Source organism: Haliotis rufescens, unplaced genomic scaffold, assembly GCF_023055435.1.
Source record: "Haliotis rufescens isolate VD_foot unplaced genomic scaffold, xgHalRufe1.0.p SCAF_11, whole genome shotgun sequence".
NCBI lineage: Eukaryota > Metazoa > Mollusca > Gastropoda > Lepetellida > Haliotidae > Haliotis > Haliotis rufescens.
Window position 1 is genome coordinate 21,238,080 of NW_025963791.1, and position 21,186 is coordinate 21,259,265.

Consider the following 21,186-nt stretch of genomic DNA (forward strand, 5'->3'; position numbering starts at 1 on the left):
GATGCGCGATTTTGATTGGACTATGCATAGACTCGTTAGGCCAGCCAAAACTCCAAAATACCAGCCTAGTTCGGCAAGGGTGGAAACTGGACTTTAATAGTCAGTTAACTCCCTTGCCTCGGGAAGATGATCCATATCAGAAGAGTGCAAACAATTTCATTTCATACAATGTTTTACTTTTACAAGTTTATTACACCTTGAAATGTGTTTACCTGCATGAATATCTTCTGAACTCCCCCTTCACTCTGGAAGGGGGTCTCGAACAGCTGTGTGATGGGTTTGTTGAAGTAGAGGAGGTTGATGTCCCCGGAGTCCACACCGAAGGCAAGCAGGGACCGATTGTTGGGGTTCTGGGGGCATGAGTGCACATCATTATGTTGGGGCTGAACCTTCTGGCATATTGTACATGTCTCGGACAGGGAAGCAACACATTGATTAGGCCTTCTTTGGATTTGTTGGTTTACATATTTGTTTCTCCAACTGTGGGTCAGGGTTGAAATAAAATACAAATATATTAACACCTTCACTTATGGTTTTGGTTTGTAAAGAAGTCAGGTCTGCAGAGAAAAAGAATAATGATTTTCCAACTTGCTATTATGTCGCATGTATCACTTGTCGGCCAGGCAGGGAAACAATTTTAGATTATTCTATTTTCTTAAGAGTGACTATCTGGCTTTGGGGTAATAAAAACTGAAATTTTCCCTCCACATTTCTGATTCTTAGGGTCTGCAGGTCTGTAAACCAAGATTTTTAAAAATGCCATATGTAGAATATGTAGTTATTGTTAGGCTACAAAAAAAAGTTTTTGCTTCTCTCACAAATTTGTTTCAACATCAACAGATGTTTTTTATCCATGCGTCAGACTTTTCGTTAAAAAGAAAGAAAGAAAATCTCTTATGTTCCGTCTTAGATGAAATTCTCATGATTGGAAAACAGGATGTTTCAAAAACCTATATCTACTGAAGAAGAAATGAATTATGTCTGATACATACAAATAATGATCCTAATCTTTTCAAAAGCCTTTTTCTCTATGATAGCCAGCTAGTTGGGATAATAAAAGGCTCAAATCAGACAATTTTGAGCTAATACGTGAAATAACTAACGAGTAGGTGTTCCTGTCTATAAAGACATCCTACCTTCTGGTCATACCAGTAGTCAAAGCAGTAGGGTACATCAGTCATTGCTGGAACAGAGAGACATGCAGATGCAAGCTTCAGGTGAACGATACTGTAGGGAAGTACTACATGTATATCAATACACTGATGTGTTGCTGGGTATGTGCAGGAAAAATCATGTCACATAACATTACGACTGTCGTAAGTCTGTGTTTAACTATGGGAGTTGCGACAGTCGCTTTGTGAAACAGGGCCAAGGTACCTCATTTCATCAACGAATAAATCATCGTTCAAATCAGACGTTTTTTGCTTGTTGTTCCTCCCAGTACAGGTGCGGGTCGTTCAAGTACACGAGCATGATATTCCAACAAATACACTACACTACTGATAGTGACAATCGATGAAATTATAACTAATAAAGTATGGTACGCTCACTTCTGACACTGCTGTCTGTATAGTTTCAGCTGTAACATGTAAAGGCATAGACCCGTGTAGATCCAGGGTAGCATAGGTCTTCTGAAAATCATGCTTGCGTAAAAGGTGACTATGCTTGTCGTAAGAGGCGACTAACGGGATCGGGTGATCAGGCTCACTGACTTTGTTGATGCATGTCATAATATCCTATTATATAAATCGATGCTCAAGATGTCAGTCACTGGTTTGTCTGATCCAGACTTGATTATTTACAGTCCGCCTGGAATATTGCTGAGTGCGGCGTTAAAAAACAAACAAATAAACAAAATATAGGCATAAATTTGTTACCAGTACCTACCAAACAAATGGAATTCTTCAAAATACTGGGTGGTGGAAACATCATAGAAGCGGATGTCTCGACTGGTAGATCCGATGGCAATCTTATGACAGTTGGGCATGTAGACGACATCTGTGATCCACATCTTGAAGCGACGCTTCTGACCTATTGTCTCTGTGGTGTCGTCCTCGATGACATAATTCCTCTCATACGAAATGTTGGAGTTCCACACACTCATACCCCCTTCCTGCAGAACAGGAAGTATACAACCTTACAGTGGGATCGGGTGTGCTTGGGGCCAGCGTTAATTTGCTGAGCAGAGTTGCATCCCTTAGGGGTGCCAGGAACCTATGATAATAGGTTCGAATCCCAGATTCACTCTAGGTTTGTCAGTACCAATTATATTCGGCCTTGGTGTAAACCTGCATTATATCTGGCCTTCCTCCTAAATTTAGCTAACAAGGCGTTAGAAATTGGCACTTGTCCTATAGTCCTTGCCAATTGCCCAATCGTTAAGGTATCATCAAGACTAGTTGAAATTAGCCATTTTAAGGGATTTGCTACATGTTATCATTAGTGAACATATTAAAACATGTTACTTTCTATCACTGTAGCACGCTGTGACATAACTGAAATACTGTCCAAATCACATAAAACTCAACTCATTCATTCACTGTTCAAAACAGTGTTAAACTTCACTCTCTCTCACTCACTCGAGATCACTGCAGTGGTGTCAAGTCAAAAGATGACATGAGGTAAAAGTATTTTGTGCAGAATTTTTGCTCAGTGTACATTACCAGCATGATCAGGCAAATCAGGGACTCATTTCACTGATTTCAAAGTAATTACCTTCTATTTTATACATTCCAACAGATATTTAATGGTTATTTGCCAGACAGAGTTCACAGAGCACAAGTAGGCAGGACCAAGATAATGAAAGGTCGGTTATTGAAAAAACATGATGCCATGAATCAGGTTCAACTTATGTGCAAAGAATGACAACAAAAATATTCATTATAAAACATCAACACCAGACAACAATCAGACTCTATTGTCTGCGATTACACCTACCTTACTTATTGTTAAATATCGGGTAGGGTTTTCAACAGATATGATCTTGGTAGTAGTTTCTTGCTGCAAATAAAGATATCTTGTGATAATACGACAAAATATATAACACTGGAATTAAATGTACCTCATATTGACTACAATAAAGTACATCCTGGATTGTCCAAGAGAAGTTCTACACCAGCTGACTGATCAGACATAGAGGATATTATACTCGTGTTCATGACCATGTTTACGACACTCGTATCATAATGGGGAATCATAATGGATTTGGTGATCAGGCTTCAGTGACTTGTGTCAAAATATGTCCCCAGTATGTCCCCAGCAACCTAAGCTTGTCATAAGGTGAGGTGAGGTGAGGTGAAATTGGGTTTAACGTCGCGTCAAAGATTATTGCACTTATATAGCAACGTGCATGCACGTGTGTGTGTGTGTGGCTGCTTGTACTAGTCCGGACTGATGCCGATTTATAGTGCTAGCACACTGAGATACCATGCCGCATTTTAACATGAATACCCCACTCAGACACAGTATACAGACTCCGAGCCGACCAGTCCTTGTTTTAGCCCCTTAATGCCAAGCGCCAGACAGGGTAACAACAAGTACCATCTTTTAACGTCTTTAGGGATTGAACCCCAGACCTTCCGCTCTCCGGGCAGACGCTCTACCACTAGACCACGGAGGCGGTCCTTGTCATAAGGGGAATCATGATGGACTTGTTGGTCAGGCTCGGTGACTTGGTTTAATGCATGTCATCGTGAATTGTCTGGCCCAGATATCATCATTTACAGGCCACCATCATATAACTGGAATACTGCTGAGTGTGGTATGAAATAACAAACAAACCAACGTTCCATGTTCTCACCCTGTTGTGTACGGCATGTCTGATCTTGGGCTCCACAAGGAAGGGGATTTCCTTCTTGGTGCGGAGGTAGTCGTTCTCCCGGTACAGCAGCAGGAGATAAGTGCAGAACTCATCCCAGTCCACGTACCCGTCACACGACGTGTCGAGCTAAACACAAAAAACATGGCAACTACAACATCCATTGAGGATCATATATTATGGTAACACATACTGTCAAATGACGTGTCAAGCTGAACACAAAATACATGGCATCCATTGAGGATCCTATACTGTGGTAACTTGTAGGGGTGTTTATTGAAGGCAACCATTGCAATTGTGGTACAACCACTGTTATATACTCTCCACTTTTGACAGGGATATATTTATCTTTCCATGGTAAATAAAACAGATTCTCATATGTCAAGTGTATGATTAAACATCATGTATATCTCCATTTTTGTTAACCTACACTTACACTTGGATCCATTACCGCAGATCTGGAAAAAACATCCCCTTCCCCTGCCCCCAGTACACTGTGTACTGAGAAACATTATCATACCTCCATGTCAGAATGATGAGATCTGATTGGTCCATGTGATCTTGATAAAATACTATGTATCCCGCCTTGGAGGGAAATAAATTTTCAGCAGGTGAATAAATCCCTTATACCCAGCCACGAGCAAGTCAGGCTGCACGTAGATTTCTGAGAGGCAGAATAAATCCCTAAATACCCCACTTTAAAGCAAAAAGCTGCACGCTTTTTCAAGTCAATGGAAGTCATGTAACATAGCACAAGCTAACCTCGAGCTCAGCTAAATCGAACATATGCTTTCAATCAATTTTGAATTTGTGTTAATTCTTTTACAATGTCATATTTAAACATTTTGGTAAGATAAATTTGGTTTATTACTTGTCCGTGAAGAGATCACCCATTTAATAAACATACAGCTGTATTTCACATTGTGTAATACCAATACGCATGCTTATGTACTGTCGGAACAAGTTTCACGAACAAATATTGAAAGCTCCGAACATCCCTTGGCTTATTCAACAACATTGCGTGTGGAGATGATAAATTGTTTCGCCGATGGATCTTGCAACAAAATTCCACAAATTACGTTATCGGGTATTGTGACGTGATTGTAAACTTTGTGGTTCTGAGCCCCGTACCACAAGAAGATCGTACTGTAACGCAACGTCAGTCGTAAGTCTATGTTAACGTATGTGAGTTGCTATGAAACCTTAGCACTACAATAACTTTGTCGAACGGATGCCTGAATTCTAAAGGTGGACCGTTGTATGGTATTAAATTAATATGTTTCAACGTTTGACGAGTTTCGAGTATTATTCTGTTAAACTTAATTGGATATTATGCTGTATTCTATATGTGGCAGGATCACTCGGGGTACGTAGGGTTTTATGCATATCATGTATCCCTGCTATACTGACCTTGGTGAAGAGCCTCTCCAAGTAGTCATCATATTCATTGGTCTCCAGCACCTTGGATATGGTGTTTTTGAACTCTTCCACGTTCATACACCCTGGGGTCCTCTTGAAGACCTTGGCAGGGAAGTAGCCGGTCTCCTCATGGATGAGGATGTCCTCGGGGTCGTGGATCTCAAACTCGTGGAGCAACTGCTCCAGATGCTGCAGCTTGATATGCTCCTCAAGGCGGACATTCTCAGCCTTGTTGAAACTGAAATGAACATTTTACTATTTATTGAAGGTGAATGTGTTTGATTATTCTGCTTCAAGTGATTTAATGCTTGTGGTTATTCACAGGTGATCTACAAACTCTACTACCTCAGACACCAACAGTAAAAAGACATTTTTCAGACCTATCTTTGTGTACAAAACTATGTCACCTATCGACAAAGAAATAGCCGCACAAATTCAAACGAAAGCACAACTGTCATAACTATTTTGGACCTTGCCTTTTATAATAGAGAAAAACAAAACAAAAAAACCAAGAAAGACCAGAGGGATTCTCCATCCGCACATGATCAGGACTATTACTGTCACTGGTGTGTCTGGTCTAGATGTGATTATTTACAGGTTTCTTTGATCATCGCTGGAATGTTGCTGACTGTATAAACATTAATGTTTCTTCCTATGTACTGCGCTCTTTGATAAGGATATTCTTAGAATAGATTTCTGGATAGAAGAGCTCCCAGGAAATCAATGTGCATGAGTGAGTATGGTTTCACGCCGCTTTTAGCAATATTCCAGCAATATTGCGGCGGCGGACACCAGAAATGGGCTTCACACATTCTACCCACGTCGGGAATCGAACCCGGGTCATAGTCGATTGGTGCTCATAATAACAGTCACCAGTTCACTTGACCCAGACTTGATTAATAACAGGCTGCCGTCACATAGCAGGAATATTGACGAGTATGGCAAAAGAAACAATTGAATGAATAGAGTGTGTCCATTCATTTAAGGGGCGGTCGGGTAGCCTAGTGGTTAAGCGTTCACTCATCACGCCGAAGACCCGGGTTCGATTCCCGACATGGCTACAATGCGTGAAGCCCATTTCTTGTGTTCCCCGCCGTGATATTGCTGGAATATTGCTAAAAGCAGCGTAAAACCAAACTCACTCACTCACTCACTCCATTCATTTAATGAAACAGTAAATCCCGAGGCTAACCATTTCAGACTGCTTTTGTCAACACCAATTCATTCAGCAATCTGGTAACCAGTTGGTTCTGTTTGGGTTTACTAGTAGATCTAATAACATTACAGAAGAACATACAATCGGAGGCAAATATGGTCACATATCATAATAACTTTCATAAATAGTGACTTCTTAATTCAAGCAGGGGATTGTACGATACCAAATGATTCTCTCATGTCATCTATTTCACAGTACCTCTTAACCTTGAACATAGAAAAACATATTTTGAAAATTTGGTAATTCACTTGTATAAACCGTGCTGTATTTAATAAGTGTAACAGAATCAACTCTTTTTTCAACAGATTTCAAATTAATCAAATTGTGCAACAGCCAGTCAAACAGTCTAGTAGCTCCTCGGTAATTCAGACTCTGGTTGACAATGGCTCTTGCTTCCTGTGTGGTATGATATCTTTATGTCAACACAGAACCCTGCTTGATAATCACTCTGATCAAGCGAGGTAATCCTGATTAATCCTCAAGTCAACAGCCACTAACCGGGTGAACAACATGATACTGTTTGAAGAAACAGCTGTTTAGCATTATAGAAAACTCTCTTTAACGTAATAGAAGGGATTTCCCTGTTGTATGTATACACATGTACCTTTCTGACATTTATAAAGCGTAGTTAAGTGCAGTCCCCAAATGCACTCATAATACTGTGTTTACACATCAATGTTATTAATAGTTGGTATATTTGTGTGTCAATATCTCATGGACAAAGTAAAAGGTTGATCTGGAAAATCTTTACAGAAAATTATAACCGATATCTCTAAATTAGTTTTAAAATACTATGGAGAGTAGTATAGTCTACTACTCAAATGAAGTTAAAGAACAGTGATTCTTTCATCTCACTAAAGATAACCTGTCACGGCATGATACATCAACTATAACTATAGTAACATGAAAGAATGAGGTGTTCTTTAAATATAGTATATAACGCTTAGAGAGGGTACACCTTCCTGCGGCAAGGGAGTTAACTGACAGTTCAGTTTCCACCCTTACCGAACTAGGCTGCAATTATGGAGTTATATTTTGGCCGAACTAACGAGTCTGTGGATTGTCCAATCAAAATAGTGTAACTAAATCGACATCCAGTCTGTAAACTGCCGTGCAGATTACGGTCAATTGCAGGATTTGCAAAGCATGTGTTCCGATAACTTAGTGTCAACGGATATAATCTTTTCATGTTTTTAATCAATATGCTCACGTGATTTGATGCACTTCTTGAATTATTATTATTAATATTATTATTTTTATTATTATTATTATTATTATTATTACAATATACACATGATATAGATCTTAATTATCAATCAGATCATCTTCACTGGGCAGCGCCATTTTATTTGAAGCAAATGCAAATGATACGAGAGGCCGAATCTGATTGGTCAATAGGAAGGACATAGAAGCGACATAACTCATAATAGCCACTTGTGGTGGTACGATCGAGCCGAGAAATTCCAGTCTAGTTCAGCAAGGGTGGAAACTGGACTTTTATAGTCAGTTAATTCCCTTGCCTCAGGAAGATGGAGAAGGTAATACATCATGGATGGTGATTTTCGGTGAGCCATGCATATAATGTGCACGACTGTTTTGCCCTTTATCCCAATTGAATCTGTTTCGGCAGATAATCAAGACTTACAGACTGCTGACATTTTATATTTTAGCAGGGTTTAAAGCAACACTATGATTAAAACATTTAATCATTTGTTTTCAGAGAGGAAAGGGAAAGTTCCGGTACTGTGTTGTATTATACAGTTCGTTTTATTACTTCAGTGTAAAATCAAAAACAAACAATAACCCTAAAAAACCAGACCCGTGAAGATTCTGGGGTAGAATAGGTCTTCAGCAACCAATGCTTGACGTAAAAGGTGACTATGCTTGTCGTAAAAGGGGACTAACGGGATCGGGTGGTCAGGCTCGCTGACTTGGTTGATTCATGTCATCGATCCCAATTGCGTGGATCAATGCTCATGATATTAATCACTGGATTGTCTGGTCCAGACTCGATTATTTACAGACCGCCGTCATATAGCTGGAATATTGCTGAGTGCGGCATTAAACAACAAACCAACCAACCAACCTAAAAAAACAAGTTGCACATAATTCAATAACTGAATCATCAATTACAGTTTGCACACAACAGATAATGTTAAAGAAACTTTTCTGAACCGTCAGTCTAACACAACTTTTCCTGCAATGAATTTCAGAAATGAAGTAAAAATAGTTCCAAGTCGGGGGTGCCACTTCTTAAATCAAGATATCAAACATATTACTCACTTTTCAGTGATAATCCTATCCTTTGAATTAACTGACTCCACAAATCCAATCTTAAACACTTTCCTTGGCATGCCTATTCTAACATAACTGACCACTTAAACAAAAACGTCCAAATCAAACTATCTTAATTGAAGCACTTTGTCAAGCTTGTCCACAAAGCCTGCATAACTATCTACTAGCTGGGCTTAACTGGCTTATGGGGTTCCCAACTGTAATACTATCCCCATATTCTGCTATTTCTCAACGATCAGTGCAAGTAGAGACGAAAAGCAAACAGAGACATGATTTTTTCTTGAGAACAATACACGCACCTAAATCAATCTTGTGTGGTTAACAGAATTCCAATCCTTTCTACACGCTTCAAGGTACATCTATTCAGTTTCTTCACCACCCTGTCCTGTTTTGTCTATGGAAAGTATTAGGTGACAGAAATAGTTCTATTTGCATGAAGCCCGGATAACAGTGAGTTCAGGTGCAAATACCAGTGGCTTGCTTCAATGGAGAATTTCACATGTTGTGTTCACTGTGTTGTTTAAACGATCAATGGGACTAAAACTGAAATGAAATCAAGGACTACAATGAACAGCTTACTACTCAAACAGTTATGTTAAGCCCACATAAAGTTATTTTTTGGGTTAGAGTTTTACACAAAAGATTTTTACTTAAATATTTTTTTTAAAAGTAAAAGTTAATTAATAAAGAGCTGTCTTTCATTAAATACTATGTCTTATTTGGTAACCTTTTTGTCATATATGTTTATATTCTGTTTCATCAAACTTCTAAATGCCAAGGGGTGGTTTGGTGGCCTAGTGGTTCAAGCATTCGCTCATCAAGCTGAAGGCCCTGGTTCGATCCCCTACATGGGTACAAGGGCTCCACCATGATATTCCTGGAATATTGCTAAAAACGGTGTAAAATCATACTCACTCACTCACTCAAAATGCCCATCAAAGACTTTCTGTTATATTTGTTATTCAAATTGTTTACTTGATTTTGCCTGATGCATTTTGCATATTGAGCAAGAAAAACTGTTAAAAAGGGGGAAGTGCTCCGGCTAAAGTGGAATTTTAAGACTTCCCTGATCTCCGATGATGAAGGTTTAACTGACAAAGTTACTAGCTATGAGAATGAACTGCTTTAAACACAACTGAGTGAGTTCTGTGGATTCTGGAACAATCCTAAGGTTCTTAGACTATGTTCTCTCTGGACAACCTCTAAAACTGCTGGACGATCAGTTTCATGAAAAACTCATGGACAAACCAATTCTTAATAAATAATTGTTTGTTTTTTTGTTTAACGCCGCACTCAGCAATATTCCAGCTGTATGATGCTGGTCTGTAAATAATTGAGTCTGGACCAGACAATCCAGTGACTGACATCATGAGCATCGATCTACGCAGTTGGGACACGATGACATGCATCAACCACCCGATCCTTTTAGTCAATTCTTACGACAAGCATAGTCGACTTTTATGGCAGGCATGGGTTGCTGAAGACTGGATATTCATGGCTCCTCAAGAACAGGATGATGGAAGCATGTAAGACTTGAATAGTTAATGCCTGACTCAAAGACAACCACTACATAATAACCTGATCATCTACTGTGGCTTCAGGCACTGAGATGAATATAGGAACTGTTGGAAAAAATGCTGAAAGAAAATTTGGAAAAGGAAACCATCTTGAGTGAGTGAGTGAGTGAGTGACTTTGGTTTAACGCCGCTTTTAACAGTATTCCAGTTATATCACGGCTTGTCAGCTTAATGTGGGAGGAAAGCCCGAAGTGATGCAGGTGTCAGACGTTTACCACTTCGGTGAAACCCACGAGCACAGGTATGGTGCTGACAAACCTAGAAACATTATCGGGGTGAACCGGGATTCGAACTCACAATCATAGGTTTCTGGCATGCCCAAGGGACGCAACTCTGCACAGCGAATCGCGGCGCCTTAGACGACTGGGCCACCTGTGGCCCCCGAAACCATCTTGACAGTAAACTGAAATACTGCTACATCTATTTGTCTTCCTCGGATGGTTACAGCCAGACACAAAGACATGTCAGTGACAGGGAAGAACAGGTAAATCATACCTGGAAAAACATCATCAACTTTACCTTGATTTGTCCTGTACTGGTTTGTTTTTATTCATCCGTTTCAGAAAGAATTCCATGTTGTTGTGTGAGTGAAGCACATCCAATCAAATGAATGGTCACTCCACTGTTATCTCTCCACCATGAATGACATGTTCATATACATAGATCATAACTCTCACACTGTCGCCATTAGAAAGTCTCACACTGTCACCATTCGAACGTCTCACACTGTCACCGTTAGAAAGTCTCACACTGTCACCATTCGAAAGTCTCACACTGTCACCATTAGAAAGTCTCACACTGTCACCATTCGAAAGTCTCACACTGTCACCATTCGAAAGTCTCACACTGTCACCGTTAGAAAGTCTCACACTGTCACCATTAGAAAGTCTCACACTGTCACCATTAGAAAGTCTCACACTGTCACCATTCGAAAGTCTCACACTGTCACCATTCGAACGTCTCACACTGTCACCATTCGAAAGTCTCACACTGTCACCATTAGAAAGTCTCACACTGTCACCATTAGAAAGTCTCACACTGTCGCCATTCGAAAGTCTCACACTGTCACCATTCAAAAGTCTCACACTGTCACCGTTAGAAAGTCTCACACTGTCACCATTCGAAAGTCTCACACTGTCACCATTCGAAAGTCTCACACTGTCACCGTTAGAAAGTCTCACACTGTCACCATTAGAAAGTCTCACACTGTCACCATTAGAAAGTCTCACACTGTCACCATTCGAAAGTCTCACACTGTCACCATTCGAAAGTCTCACACTGTCACCATTCGAAAGTCTCACACTGTCACCATTAGAAAGTCTCACACTGTCACCATTAGAAAGTCTCACACTGTCACCATTAGAAAGTCTCACACTGTCACCATTAGAAAGTCTCACGCTGTCACATTCGAAAGTCTCACACTGTCACCATTCGGAAGTCTCACACTGTCACCATTCGAAAGTCTCACACTGTCACCATTAGAAAGTCTCACACTGTCAGCATTAGAAAGTCTCACGCTGTCACCATTAGAAAGTCTCACACTGTCGCCATTCGAAAGTCTCACACTGTCACCTTTAGAAAGTCTCACACTGTCAGCATTAGAAAGTCTCACGCTGTCACCATTAGAAAGTCTCACACTGTCACCATTAGAAAGTCTCACACTGTCACCTTTAGAAAGTCTCACACTGTCAGCATTAGAAAGTCTCAAGCTGTCACCATTAGAAAGTCTCACACTGTCGCCATTCGAAAGTCTCACACTGTCACCTTTAGAAAGTCTCACACTGTCACCATTCGAAAGTCTCACACTGTCACCATTAAAATGTATCACACTGTCACCATTAGAAAGTCTCACACTGTCGCCATTAGAAAGTCTCAACTGGCACCATTAGAAAGTATCACACTGTCACCATTAGAAAGTCTCAACTGGCACCATTAGAAAGTATCACAATGTCCATTAGAAAACGATTAACCCTGGACTCGAAGATCCATGGAAGGCCGTATCAAATTTGGCCTTTTTTCTCTGATTTGTCCAAGTAAATACATTAACAGGATAAATCAAAGACAAAAAACAAAGCTTCTTTTAAGGAGAATCTTTAGTTTGTAATCCAGTAAGATCGGTACAACCAGATCACAAAGTGATAAGTGGAACATAAACTATCCACAGCCGAAATACAACAAGTGTTACTGGAGAAAAATAAACAAAATCCCACAAAGATCATAGAGTTGAACAGAAAGTGTCAGGGAACAATCACAAAGTAGATGAGACCCTAGAAAAGCCATTCAGTTAAACCAATGAGAACACAGGCAATCTCTCCTCCAATCTAAAGTACATCAAAGTGTTCTCGTAAGACTTCATAACCACTCTCTTCCACCCATCTCGTACCCTACCCCCCCGAATACATCCCCCTCCCTTAGCCCATCTAACTTCACTTCTCTCTCCCCACCCACCCTGTTTCCAGCATGTAAGTACAGCGTTTCTATTTGTACATGTGGTTTCCAAAACCCGCCCATCAACGCCGGTTCTGTTCTTGTACACAGGCTAATCATTGCCTCCAAAGCACACACACATTACAGTTCATACGTGAGGTATACAATCCCCTAGTCAAACACTGACAATCAGGTCTGACGTACCTCATCCAATAAATTATCTCGTGAATAGACTTCTAAAATTGTTGTTGTCTATATACTTAAAATCCAAGGCATATCTGCCTTCATGTTTGTGTATCCTCTCGAATCTTTGCCCTCATTATTTACTCATAAATAATTACCTAAACATTGTGAAATGTTGTAATTCATGCACAGAAAGAGTTTTTATTCTGTAGTCATTTTATTCTATACCACACTATGTGGGTCCAAGTCTGTACATTAAGGACACCTAAAAATACAGTACTTTTTTAACCTGGCTAATTAGTTTGAATTTATTTCAATCGACCTACTCTTAACAAACACATATTGAACTGACCTATGTACATTGGACATTGAAGTACCGTATGTGACCGCGTATAAGCCGAATTTTGAGGACCAGAAAAAAGATTCTGTAGAAAGGGGTCGGCTTATCCACGGGATACACTTTCATGATAGTATTTTTCAGATCGTGATCTGTCAGAAATGACGGTCCGATAGATTAAAACTTCCCGAAAGTTTGGAAGTTGCCACAACTAGAGCCATTATTGTTATAAATTATCAATAAAGTTATTTTTATACACCAATGTTGTCATTATTAAAAAAATGTTATGCATGTTACTACTTCCGATAATAAGTTTTCAATTGAATGTTCAAAGTTTATCGTTCTTCATAAACTCCACAATCTTTACATGTAGATATCTAACAATATATGTAATTCACAGCTATAATATATAATCCCCAGATGAAAGCGCCAATAGCTATTACGTACGTTTTGCAAAGTTCATAAATTGATAGTGAACAAGTGTCTACCAAATCAGGCACCAAACAAGCAGGTAGCAGATCAACTGTTGATTATTTATTGGCAAACCTGTTTTGTTTATTTACTGGATAAGAAATAAAAAGTATTCAATCAGGCTTCATATCTCCCACTTTGTGGTTCTACCATATTATGAAACATTATAAGCTCCGTAGCTAGCTTAATTTGCTTACAAAAACAAAATTGTTTATATGTTCAGCAATTAATTTAAAAACATTTTCAACTTAACAAATTTGGAGCAAGTGGACATTGGAAGGTTGAAAGTTTGAAAACTTTCAAAACATGAATTACAAAAAAACATACAGCATTTATAAAGCTAGGATAAATAAATTGAATTTCTGAATACTCCTCTTTTTCAAAAGGCTGAGAAAATTGCATTAACATTGGCTTAGGTAGCCCCATATTGTTAATGACTCAACCTGCATTTATCTCCCACTCTAATACTTGTGTTGCTATGGGGTTCTGCATCTGGCTCCAAGTGATGACCATGTCATGACTTATGAGTGAGTGAGTTGGGTTTAATGCCGCTTTGAACAGTATTCCAGTTCTGTCAGCTTATTGTGGGAGGCAAGCCTGAAGTGATGAAGGTCTTAGACTTTTACCACTCTGGTGAAATGATGACTTATGCTTGGCCTAGAAGGTTACACAAAATCAAACAAAGATTGATTTTGAACTTTGGTTCATATTACAGAGGAACTACAGGAAGTACAGGAATCACATATCTACTACAAAAGGGTGAGTATATATGGTGAATCTACACAATCACATCTTCAACTGACCCCTGTTCCACACAATAAATAGATGTTTAGTGTTTAGATTTTACCCAACATCAGTAAATAAAAGCAACAAAAAACATCCCATGATCATGAGCAATATCTACTGAAGCAGATTCCATTGTATGATGCCTACTACAGTAAATTACGGTTATAACGAACTCAAAGGGACCAATAATTTTAGTTAGTTCAAACTGTAGTTCCTTTATAAGCATTTCGACTAAAGTAAATTGACGGGAATAAAAAAATAGTTTGTTGTAGCCATCAGTTCGTTATAAGCGTTATCGTTTATAAACATAGTTTACTGTATATGATAAACGTGTGTATGAATCACCATCAAAAAGCGGTGATACCAGCTGTTCACGAAAAGGTGAGCCTGTCCTGCAAACCGTGTAATACAGTAAATAATCAATACTGAGTGTACTCCCATTACCATGCATACAGGCCATTGAGATATATGACTGGTATATTGATTCACTGCTTAGTAATAAAGCAAAATACAAATTTCCTCAATGTCCTCTTACGAAGTCATACAATTACAGTCTAAGGCCATTATAAATGTTCATCCCCGCCTGTTTCACAACCAAAATCATCATACTACTGTCACTAAAAGTCTACAAAGAAAATCCATCAGAACAGAAATAATGCAAATTCACCTAGTTTGGTGATCAAGAGACCAAGTTGGTTGCAACTGTTTGTAAGATGTACAATAAAGTTCCATAACATCATGAACCTCGTAAGAGCTGCCATGTTTGACACATTTAGCATGCTGGGCATGAACAGATTCTACTGGTGGACATTTTTATCAATTACTTACATAAACCTATACCACTTTATTTTCATTAGGTTAAGCTTTTGAATACTTCATTGAGATTATGTTTATATTTATTTATATATTCCTAATAACAATATCAATATTGATTGTGTGCCATCATACTCTGACTGTATGGGATGCTGGTCATAATAGTTTTCACTGGATTGTCTGGTCCAGACACAATTATTTTCAGGCTGCCATCATATAGCTGGGATATTGCTGAGTGTGGTGTTACACAACAAACAAACATACATTTTTTTTAACCAAGTTACTGATTTACAACGAACTATAAGCATTTTAATTTTTTGTGGGAAATGGATAAAGAGACATACCGTTATTTTGTATCTGTTTGAATGGTGTAAAGCCTAACGAGGGACTCATAACACCACATGTACCGGCACCCCTCGTGATACAGCTACAACAAATCTATCTTACCAACATGTTTTAATCTGCCATTGTAAAAGAAAATAAATAAATGCATAATTTGTAGAAAACTGCTTGTTTGGACTGAGGTTAACTTGTGCTCTGTCATGTGACGTTCATTGATTCGTAAACCACGTGCAGCTTTTTGCTTCGAGGCTGGGTTTAAGGGATTTATTCTCCCACTTAGAAATCCATGTGCAGCCTGTGTTCTTCATGGCGGGGTATAAGGGATTTATTCTCCTGCTCAGAAATATATTTCCCTCACAGGTGGGATACATAGTATTTTTCAAGATCACATGAACCAATCAGACTTCATCATTCTGACATGGAGGTATGATGAAGCATCTAAGAATCTAGGGCAGGCTCCATCAAACAAATCCACCCCAATTATGTTTCTAAGTTTGTCAGCAACAAACCAATGCTCTTGTTTTTCACCAAAGGGGTAAACGTTTAAGATCTGCATCACTTCGGGCTTTCCTCCCAGATTAAGCTGACACGCTGAGAAATTACTAGAATACTTTCCAAAGCAGCGTTAAACCCAATTCACCCACTCACTCATCAATCAAACACTTAAATAATGGTTTGACCTAAATGTAAAAATCCTACAGTTCCTTGACATTTGACATGGCTCTACTGACATGGCCTTACACAAGGCTCTACTGACATGGCTCTACTGACATGGACTTACACAAGGCTCTACTGACATGGCCTTACACATGGCTCTACTGACATGGCCTTACACAAGGCTCTACTGATGGGGCCTTACACAAGGCTCTACTGACATGGCCTTACACATGGCTCTACTGACAGGGCCTTACACAAGGCTCTACTGACATGGTCTTACACAAGGCTCTACTGACAGGGCCTTACACATGGCTCTACTGACATGGCCTTACACATGGCTCTACTGACAGGGCCTTACACAAGGCTCTACTGACATGGCCTTACACATGGCTCTACTGACAGGGCCTTACACAAGGCTCTACTGACATGGCCTTACACAAGGCTCTACTGAGACACCATGCCACAATTTAACATGGATACCCTCTACGACACATTACACTAAATCCAAGATGACCAATCCCTTTTTAGCCCCTTAATGCCGTGCATCAGGCAAGGTAACAACAAATACCACCTTTTGACATCTTTTGGTATGATGCGTCCGGGATCGAACCGCCAACCTTCTGCCCTCTGTGCAGACACTCTATCCACTACACCCTGGAGGCGATTGTGATTAGAGATAATATAACAAACTCTTCTTATATCCTTCGCATGTATGATAAAATATTACCAAACATCTCTGTATAACAAGAGCATGCATGATATGTTATCTGTGTTGAGATTAATTCTCAATGTTTCCATGTTGCAAAACTGTTAACACTGTTGAAATCAATGCCTGGACAAATATCACATTGTGTTGGCTCGGACAGCTTTTATTGATATCTACACGCCATGTTGCTTTGTTTACAGAATGCAAACATTACCATCAATTACTGGCCAAGAACCTATTTCACCTGTCATACATCACAATCCTGTGACAACGTGATTGATGAGGTTATCAGCCTATGGCTATTAACATGCTCTTATGCAAACAATTTTATTTCAGTTTTTCTACTTGTACTGGTATTTGGACATGAAGGCAAAAATACACAGTTCAGATTTTAAAAACATACATTTTATCAATAAATCTATAGGAGTACAAAGTGTATTTATGAAATGGAAACACCATGAAATTTAATCAATACTTCATTGTTGAAACTGGTAGGACTATATAACTTTATCAAAGTTAACTGAACATTATCTTTCAAACGATTTCGAACATCCTTCATTGAAATGCACAGTTTAGAGTGTACCAAATATCATTTATTTGTGCAATTTTGTCAGTGAATGAGTGAAATTTGAACTTACTTTTTTGTGTCTAGAAACTTAACTGTTGATAAGAGATAAGGCACAAATAACTGGACCCTGTTTTGTAACCCTCCAACCATTGTTAACAGTGAGTATATCAACTATATATATCATTGCAAATCATGGCCTATCAGCTGTACAGCTAAGATACACTAAGCTGCTCAGTAAATAGGATCTGTACACCAATCTAATAGGTCAAAGTAGAAGAATAAACAACTCTCTGCTTGTATGAATTGCTTGTACTTCCATCTTAATAAATAATGAATCAAAAGACATATTCACCAAAAAGGAATGCTATTTTTTAAAATAATGGTTGTTAAACTCTTTCATTACTATTGACACAAAATATATTGAGAAGTTATTGTAAACCATTTGGTTTCTGCGATGAAACATTCAAACTATTCACATTTTGAATAACCATTCATAAACAACTGGTTTCATTTTGATGCCATGAACAGATCTGAGAAGATTCTGAAAGTTTATACATAATAAGAACTGCCCGTCTATTTCTATCATTCCTCACCCACCCCACACCAGGAGCTCCCCCTGACCATTATTCATAGTGAGCAAACATTCACTGTATTGAGCAAAACATTCACTGTACTGAGCAAAACATTCACTGTACTGAGCAAAACATTCACTGTATTGAGCAAAACATTCACTGTACTCAGCAACACATTCACTGTATTGAGCAAACATTCACTGTACTGAGCAAACATTCAATGTATTGAGCAAACATTCACTGTACTGAGCAAAACATTCACTGTATTGAGCAAAACATTCACTGTATTGAGCAAACATTCACTGTATTGAGCAAAACATTCACTGTATTGAGCAAACATTCACTGTATTGAGCAAAACATTCACTGTATTGAGCAAACATTCACTGTACTGAGCAATCATTCACTGTATTGAGCAAAACATTCACTGTATTGAGCAAACATTCACTGTATTGAGCAAACATTCACTGTATTGAGCAAAACATTCACTGTATTGAGCAAACATTCACTGTATTGAGCAAACATTCACTGTATTGAGCAAAACATTCACTGTATTGAGCAAAACATTCACTGTACTGAGCAAAACATTCACTGTATTGAGCAAACATTCACTGTATTGAGCAAAACATTCACTGTACTGAGCAATCATTCACTGTATTGAGCAAAACATTCACTGTATTGAGCAAACATTCACTGTACTGAGCAATCATTCACTGTACTGAGCAATCATTCACTGTATTGAGAGAACATTCACTGTACTGAGTAAAACACTCATTGTATTGAGCAAACATTCACTGTACTGAGCAAAACATTCACTGTATTGAGCAATCATTCACTGTACTGAGCAATCATTCACTGTATTGAGAGAACATTCACTGTACTGAGTAAAACACTCACTGTATTGAGCAAACATTCACTGTACTGAGCAAAACATTCACTGTATTGAGCAATCATTCACTGTACTGAGCAATCATTCACTGTATTGAGAGAACATTCACTGTACTGAGTAAAACACTCACTGTATTGAGCAAACATTCACTGTACTGAGCAAAACATTCACTGTATTGAGCAAACATTCACTGTACTGAGCAATACATTCACTGTATTGAGCAAAACATTCACTGTACTGAGCAAAACATCACTGTATTCAGCAAAACATTCACTGTACTGAGCAAAACATCACTGTATTGAGCAAAACATTCACTGTATTGAGCAAAACATCACTGTATTCAGCAAAACATTCACTGTACTGAGCAAAACATCACTATTCAGCAAAACATTCACTGTACTGAGCAAAACATCACTGTATTCAGCAAAACATTCACTGTATTTATAACAAATATGTGATTGAAATTTAAGGAATTGTGAACAAACACTGACAGTTAGTGTCCTGCATGATACTAAGAGCTACATGTTTGGTATTTAATATGAATCTGATTAAAATGATCATAGCATTAGGCTTAAAAAAATAAATGAATTGGTTCTCAGGCAATGACTTTTGAAAATATAGTGTGGGCGGTGATGGGTTGTTTTTTTGTTGTTGTTCAAACTAGTATGTAACCAATTAAACAGTTGTGTACCATCAACCTGGGAAAGGGCCTCCCTACATAAACAAGCATAAAAACTCCTATTGCCGCAATGACCATAACACACGATGTGCAGTAAAGGGAAGTAACTGCATGCTATATTTCATCGCATTGTCTCATGCAAGTATTAGGGTTTTTTAAAAAAAAAAAATTAAAATGGAAATAAAAACAAAATGTGCGGGAGACTTTATGATGATGCAGGCAGTGTCTGAGAACCAAGACTATTTTCTTTTCCTTAGTGAGTGAGTAAGCAAGTGAGTTGGGTTTTACACCACATTAAACAGTACTTCAGTTATACCATGGCATGTTAGCAAGATGTAGGAGAAAAACCCAAAGTGATGCAGGTCTTCAATGTTTTTTACTTTGTTGAAACCCTAGCACAGGAATGGTACTGTCAAACAAAAAAATATAATCCATGCGAACTGGGATTCGAACCTATAACTATAGGTTCCTGGCACACCTAAGGGACACAACTCTGCGTTGGTGCCTTAGATGTTCTGAGACACCCATGCCAGTAATCACAGCATTATCTCCCTTGTCTTGTTTTAGTTCTTACTCACCCGTCGTCAGATTCCTGGTCAAAATTCATCTCCAGGAATGACTTGATGTGACTGAAATGTTTGCGGACAAGGTCCAGTGCACTGAGGGGTGCTTCAGATGGGGAAGCAGCACAGTGGGCGTCATCATCAGACACGTAAAAGTCCTCCCCGAAGTGCTCTTCCAACTGTTTCCCGTCTGTAGACCTGTTACAGACATCTTGGGCAGACGTCTGCAGTGGTGGCAGACGCACAGACAGAACTGGATCTGATCTTACAGATCTTGGGGATATCGCTTCTGGTTCAGCAAAATGGACAGCTCGAGCCAAAGACAGTCTCTTAACTTTCTTCATCATTATTTATTCTGACAACTATCTGCCTTAATACAAAATGATCAAATCTTCTTCATTGTAACAATGATCAAATTAATCCTTGTTGAACATGTGGTTTGAATGGTTCCATTCCTGTCCGTATATTCCGTTATCTGTTTATATGGATTCATTTTCAGTGGAGTTTTGGTCTTGTCCACAAATCCTCAAACTGCATGAATGCATTCTGTTCAAGGTTTGTCATTTCTTTGCCAGATAAGACATGAAACACAACACTACCCCACGATCTTAACGAATGAGGTTTAATGAACCAATCATTTGCCATCCATCTGGAACAGTCCAAATTTTCACAAACTTCTCTGGAAATAACCACAACTGACCAAGGTCAGTGATGAGATCAACATGCCACTTCTCTCCAGTATTCCCCGTTCACAAGTAACATGTGGACACAAACACTGTCATTGTTCCATAAACCAGCCAATATCACTGCAAATACTCTCTCCTTTCATATTATTCCTTTGGACAAAACATCAGCACATCAATGACTGGAA

The 21,186-nt window shown here is 38.8% G+C and overlaps 1 protein-coding gene across 9 annotated transcripts in view; it reads right to left on the reverse strand.

The window, feature by feature from the left end:
- Positions 1-21,186, reverse strand: part of LOC124137224 (WD repeat-containing protein on Y chromosome-like) — a 93,208-nt gene that overhangs the window by 27,777 nt on the left and 44,245 nt on the right. For 6 of the 9 annotated variants that reach the window (XM_048392406.1, XM_048392405.1, XM_048392403.1 and 3 more), the window contains 6 exons: positions 5,228-5,474; positions 3,800-3,946; positions 2,938-3,000; positions 1,888-2,113; positions 1,137-1,183; positions 213-350 (listed from right to left, as the gene is read on the reverse strand). In XM_048392406.1, the coding sequence (XP_048248363.1) occupies positions 213-350; positions 1,137-1,183; positions 1,888-2,113; positions 2,938-3,000; positions 3,800-3,946; positions 5,228-5,474 (868 nt within the window). Of the gene's footprint in view, positions 1-212; positions 351-1,136; positions 1,184-1,887; positions 2,114-2,937; positions 3,001-3,799; positions 3,947-5,227; positions 5,475-8,735; positions 8,907-10,843; positions 11,025-20,330; positions 21,160-21,186 lie in introns of those variants that run through there. The other 3 variants (XM_048392404.1, XM_048392410.1, XM_048392409.1) reach the window with 3 other exon arrangements.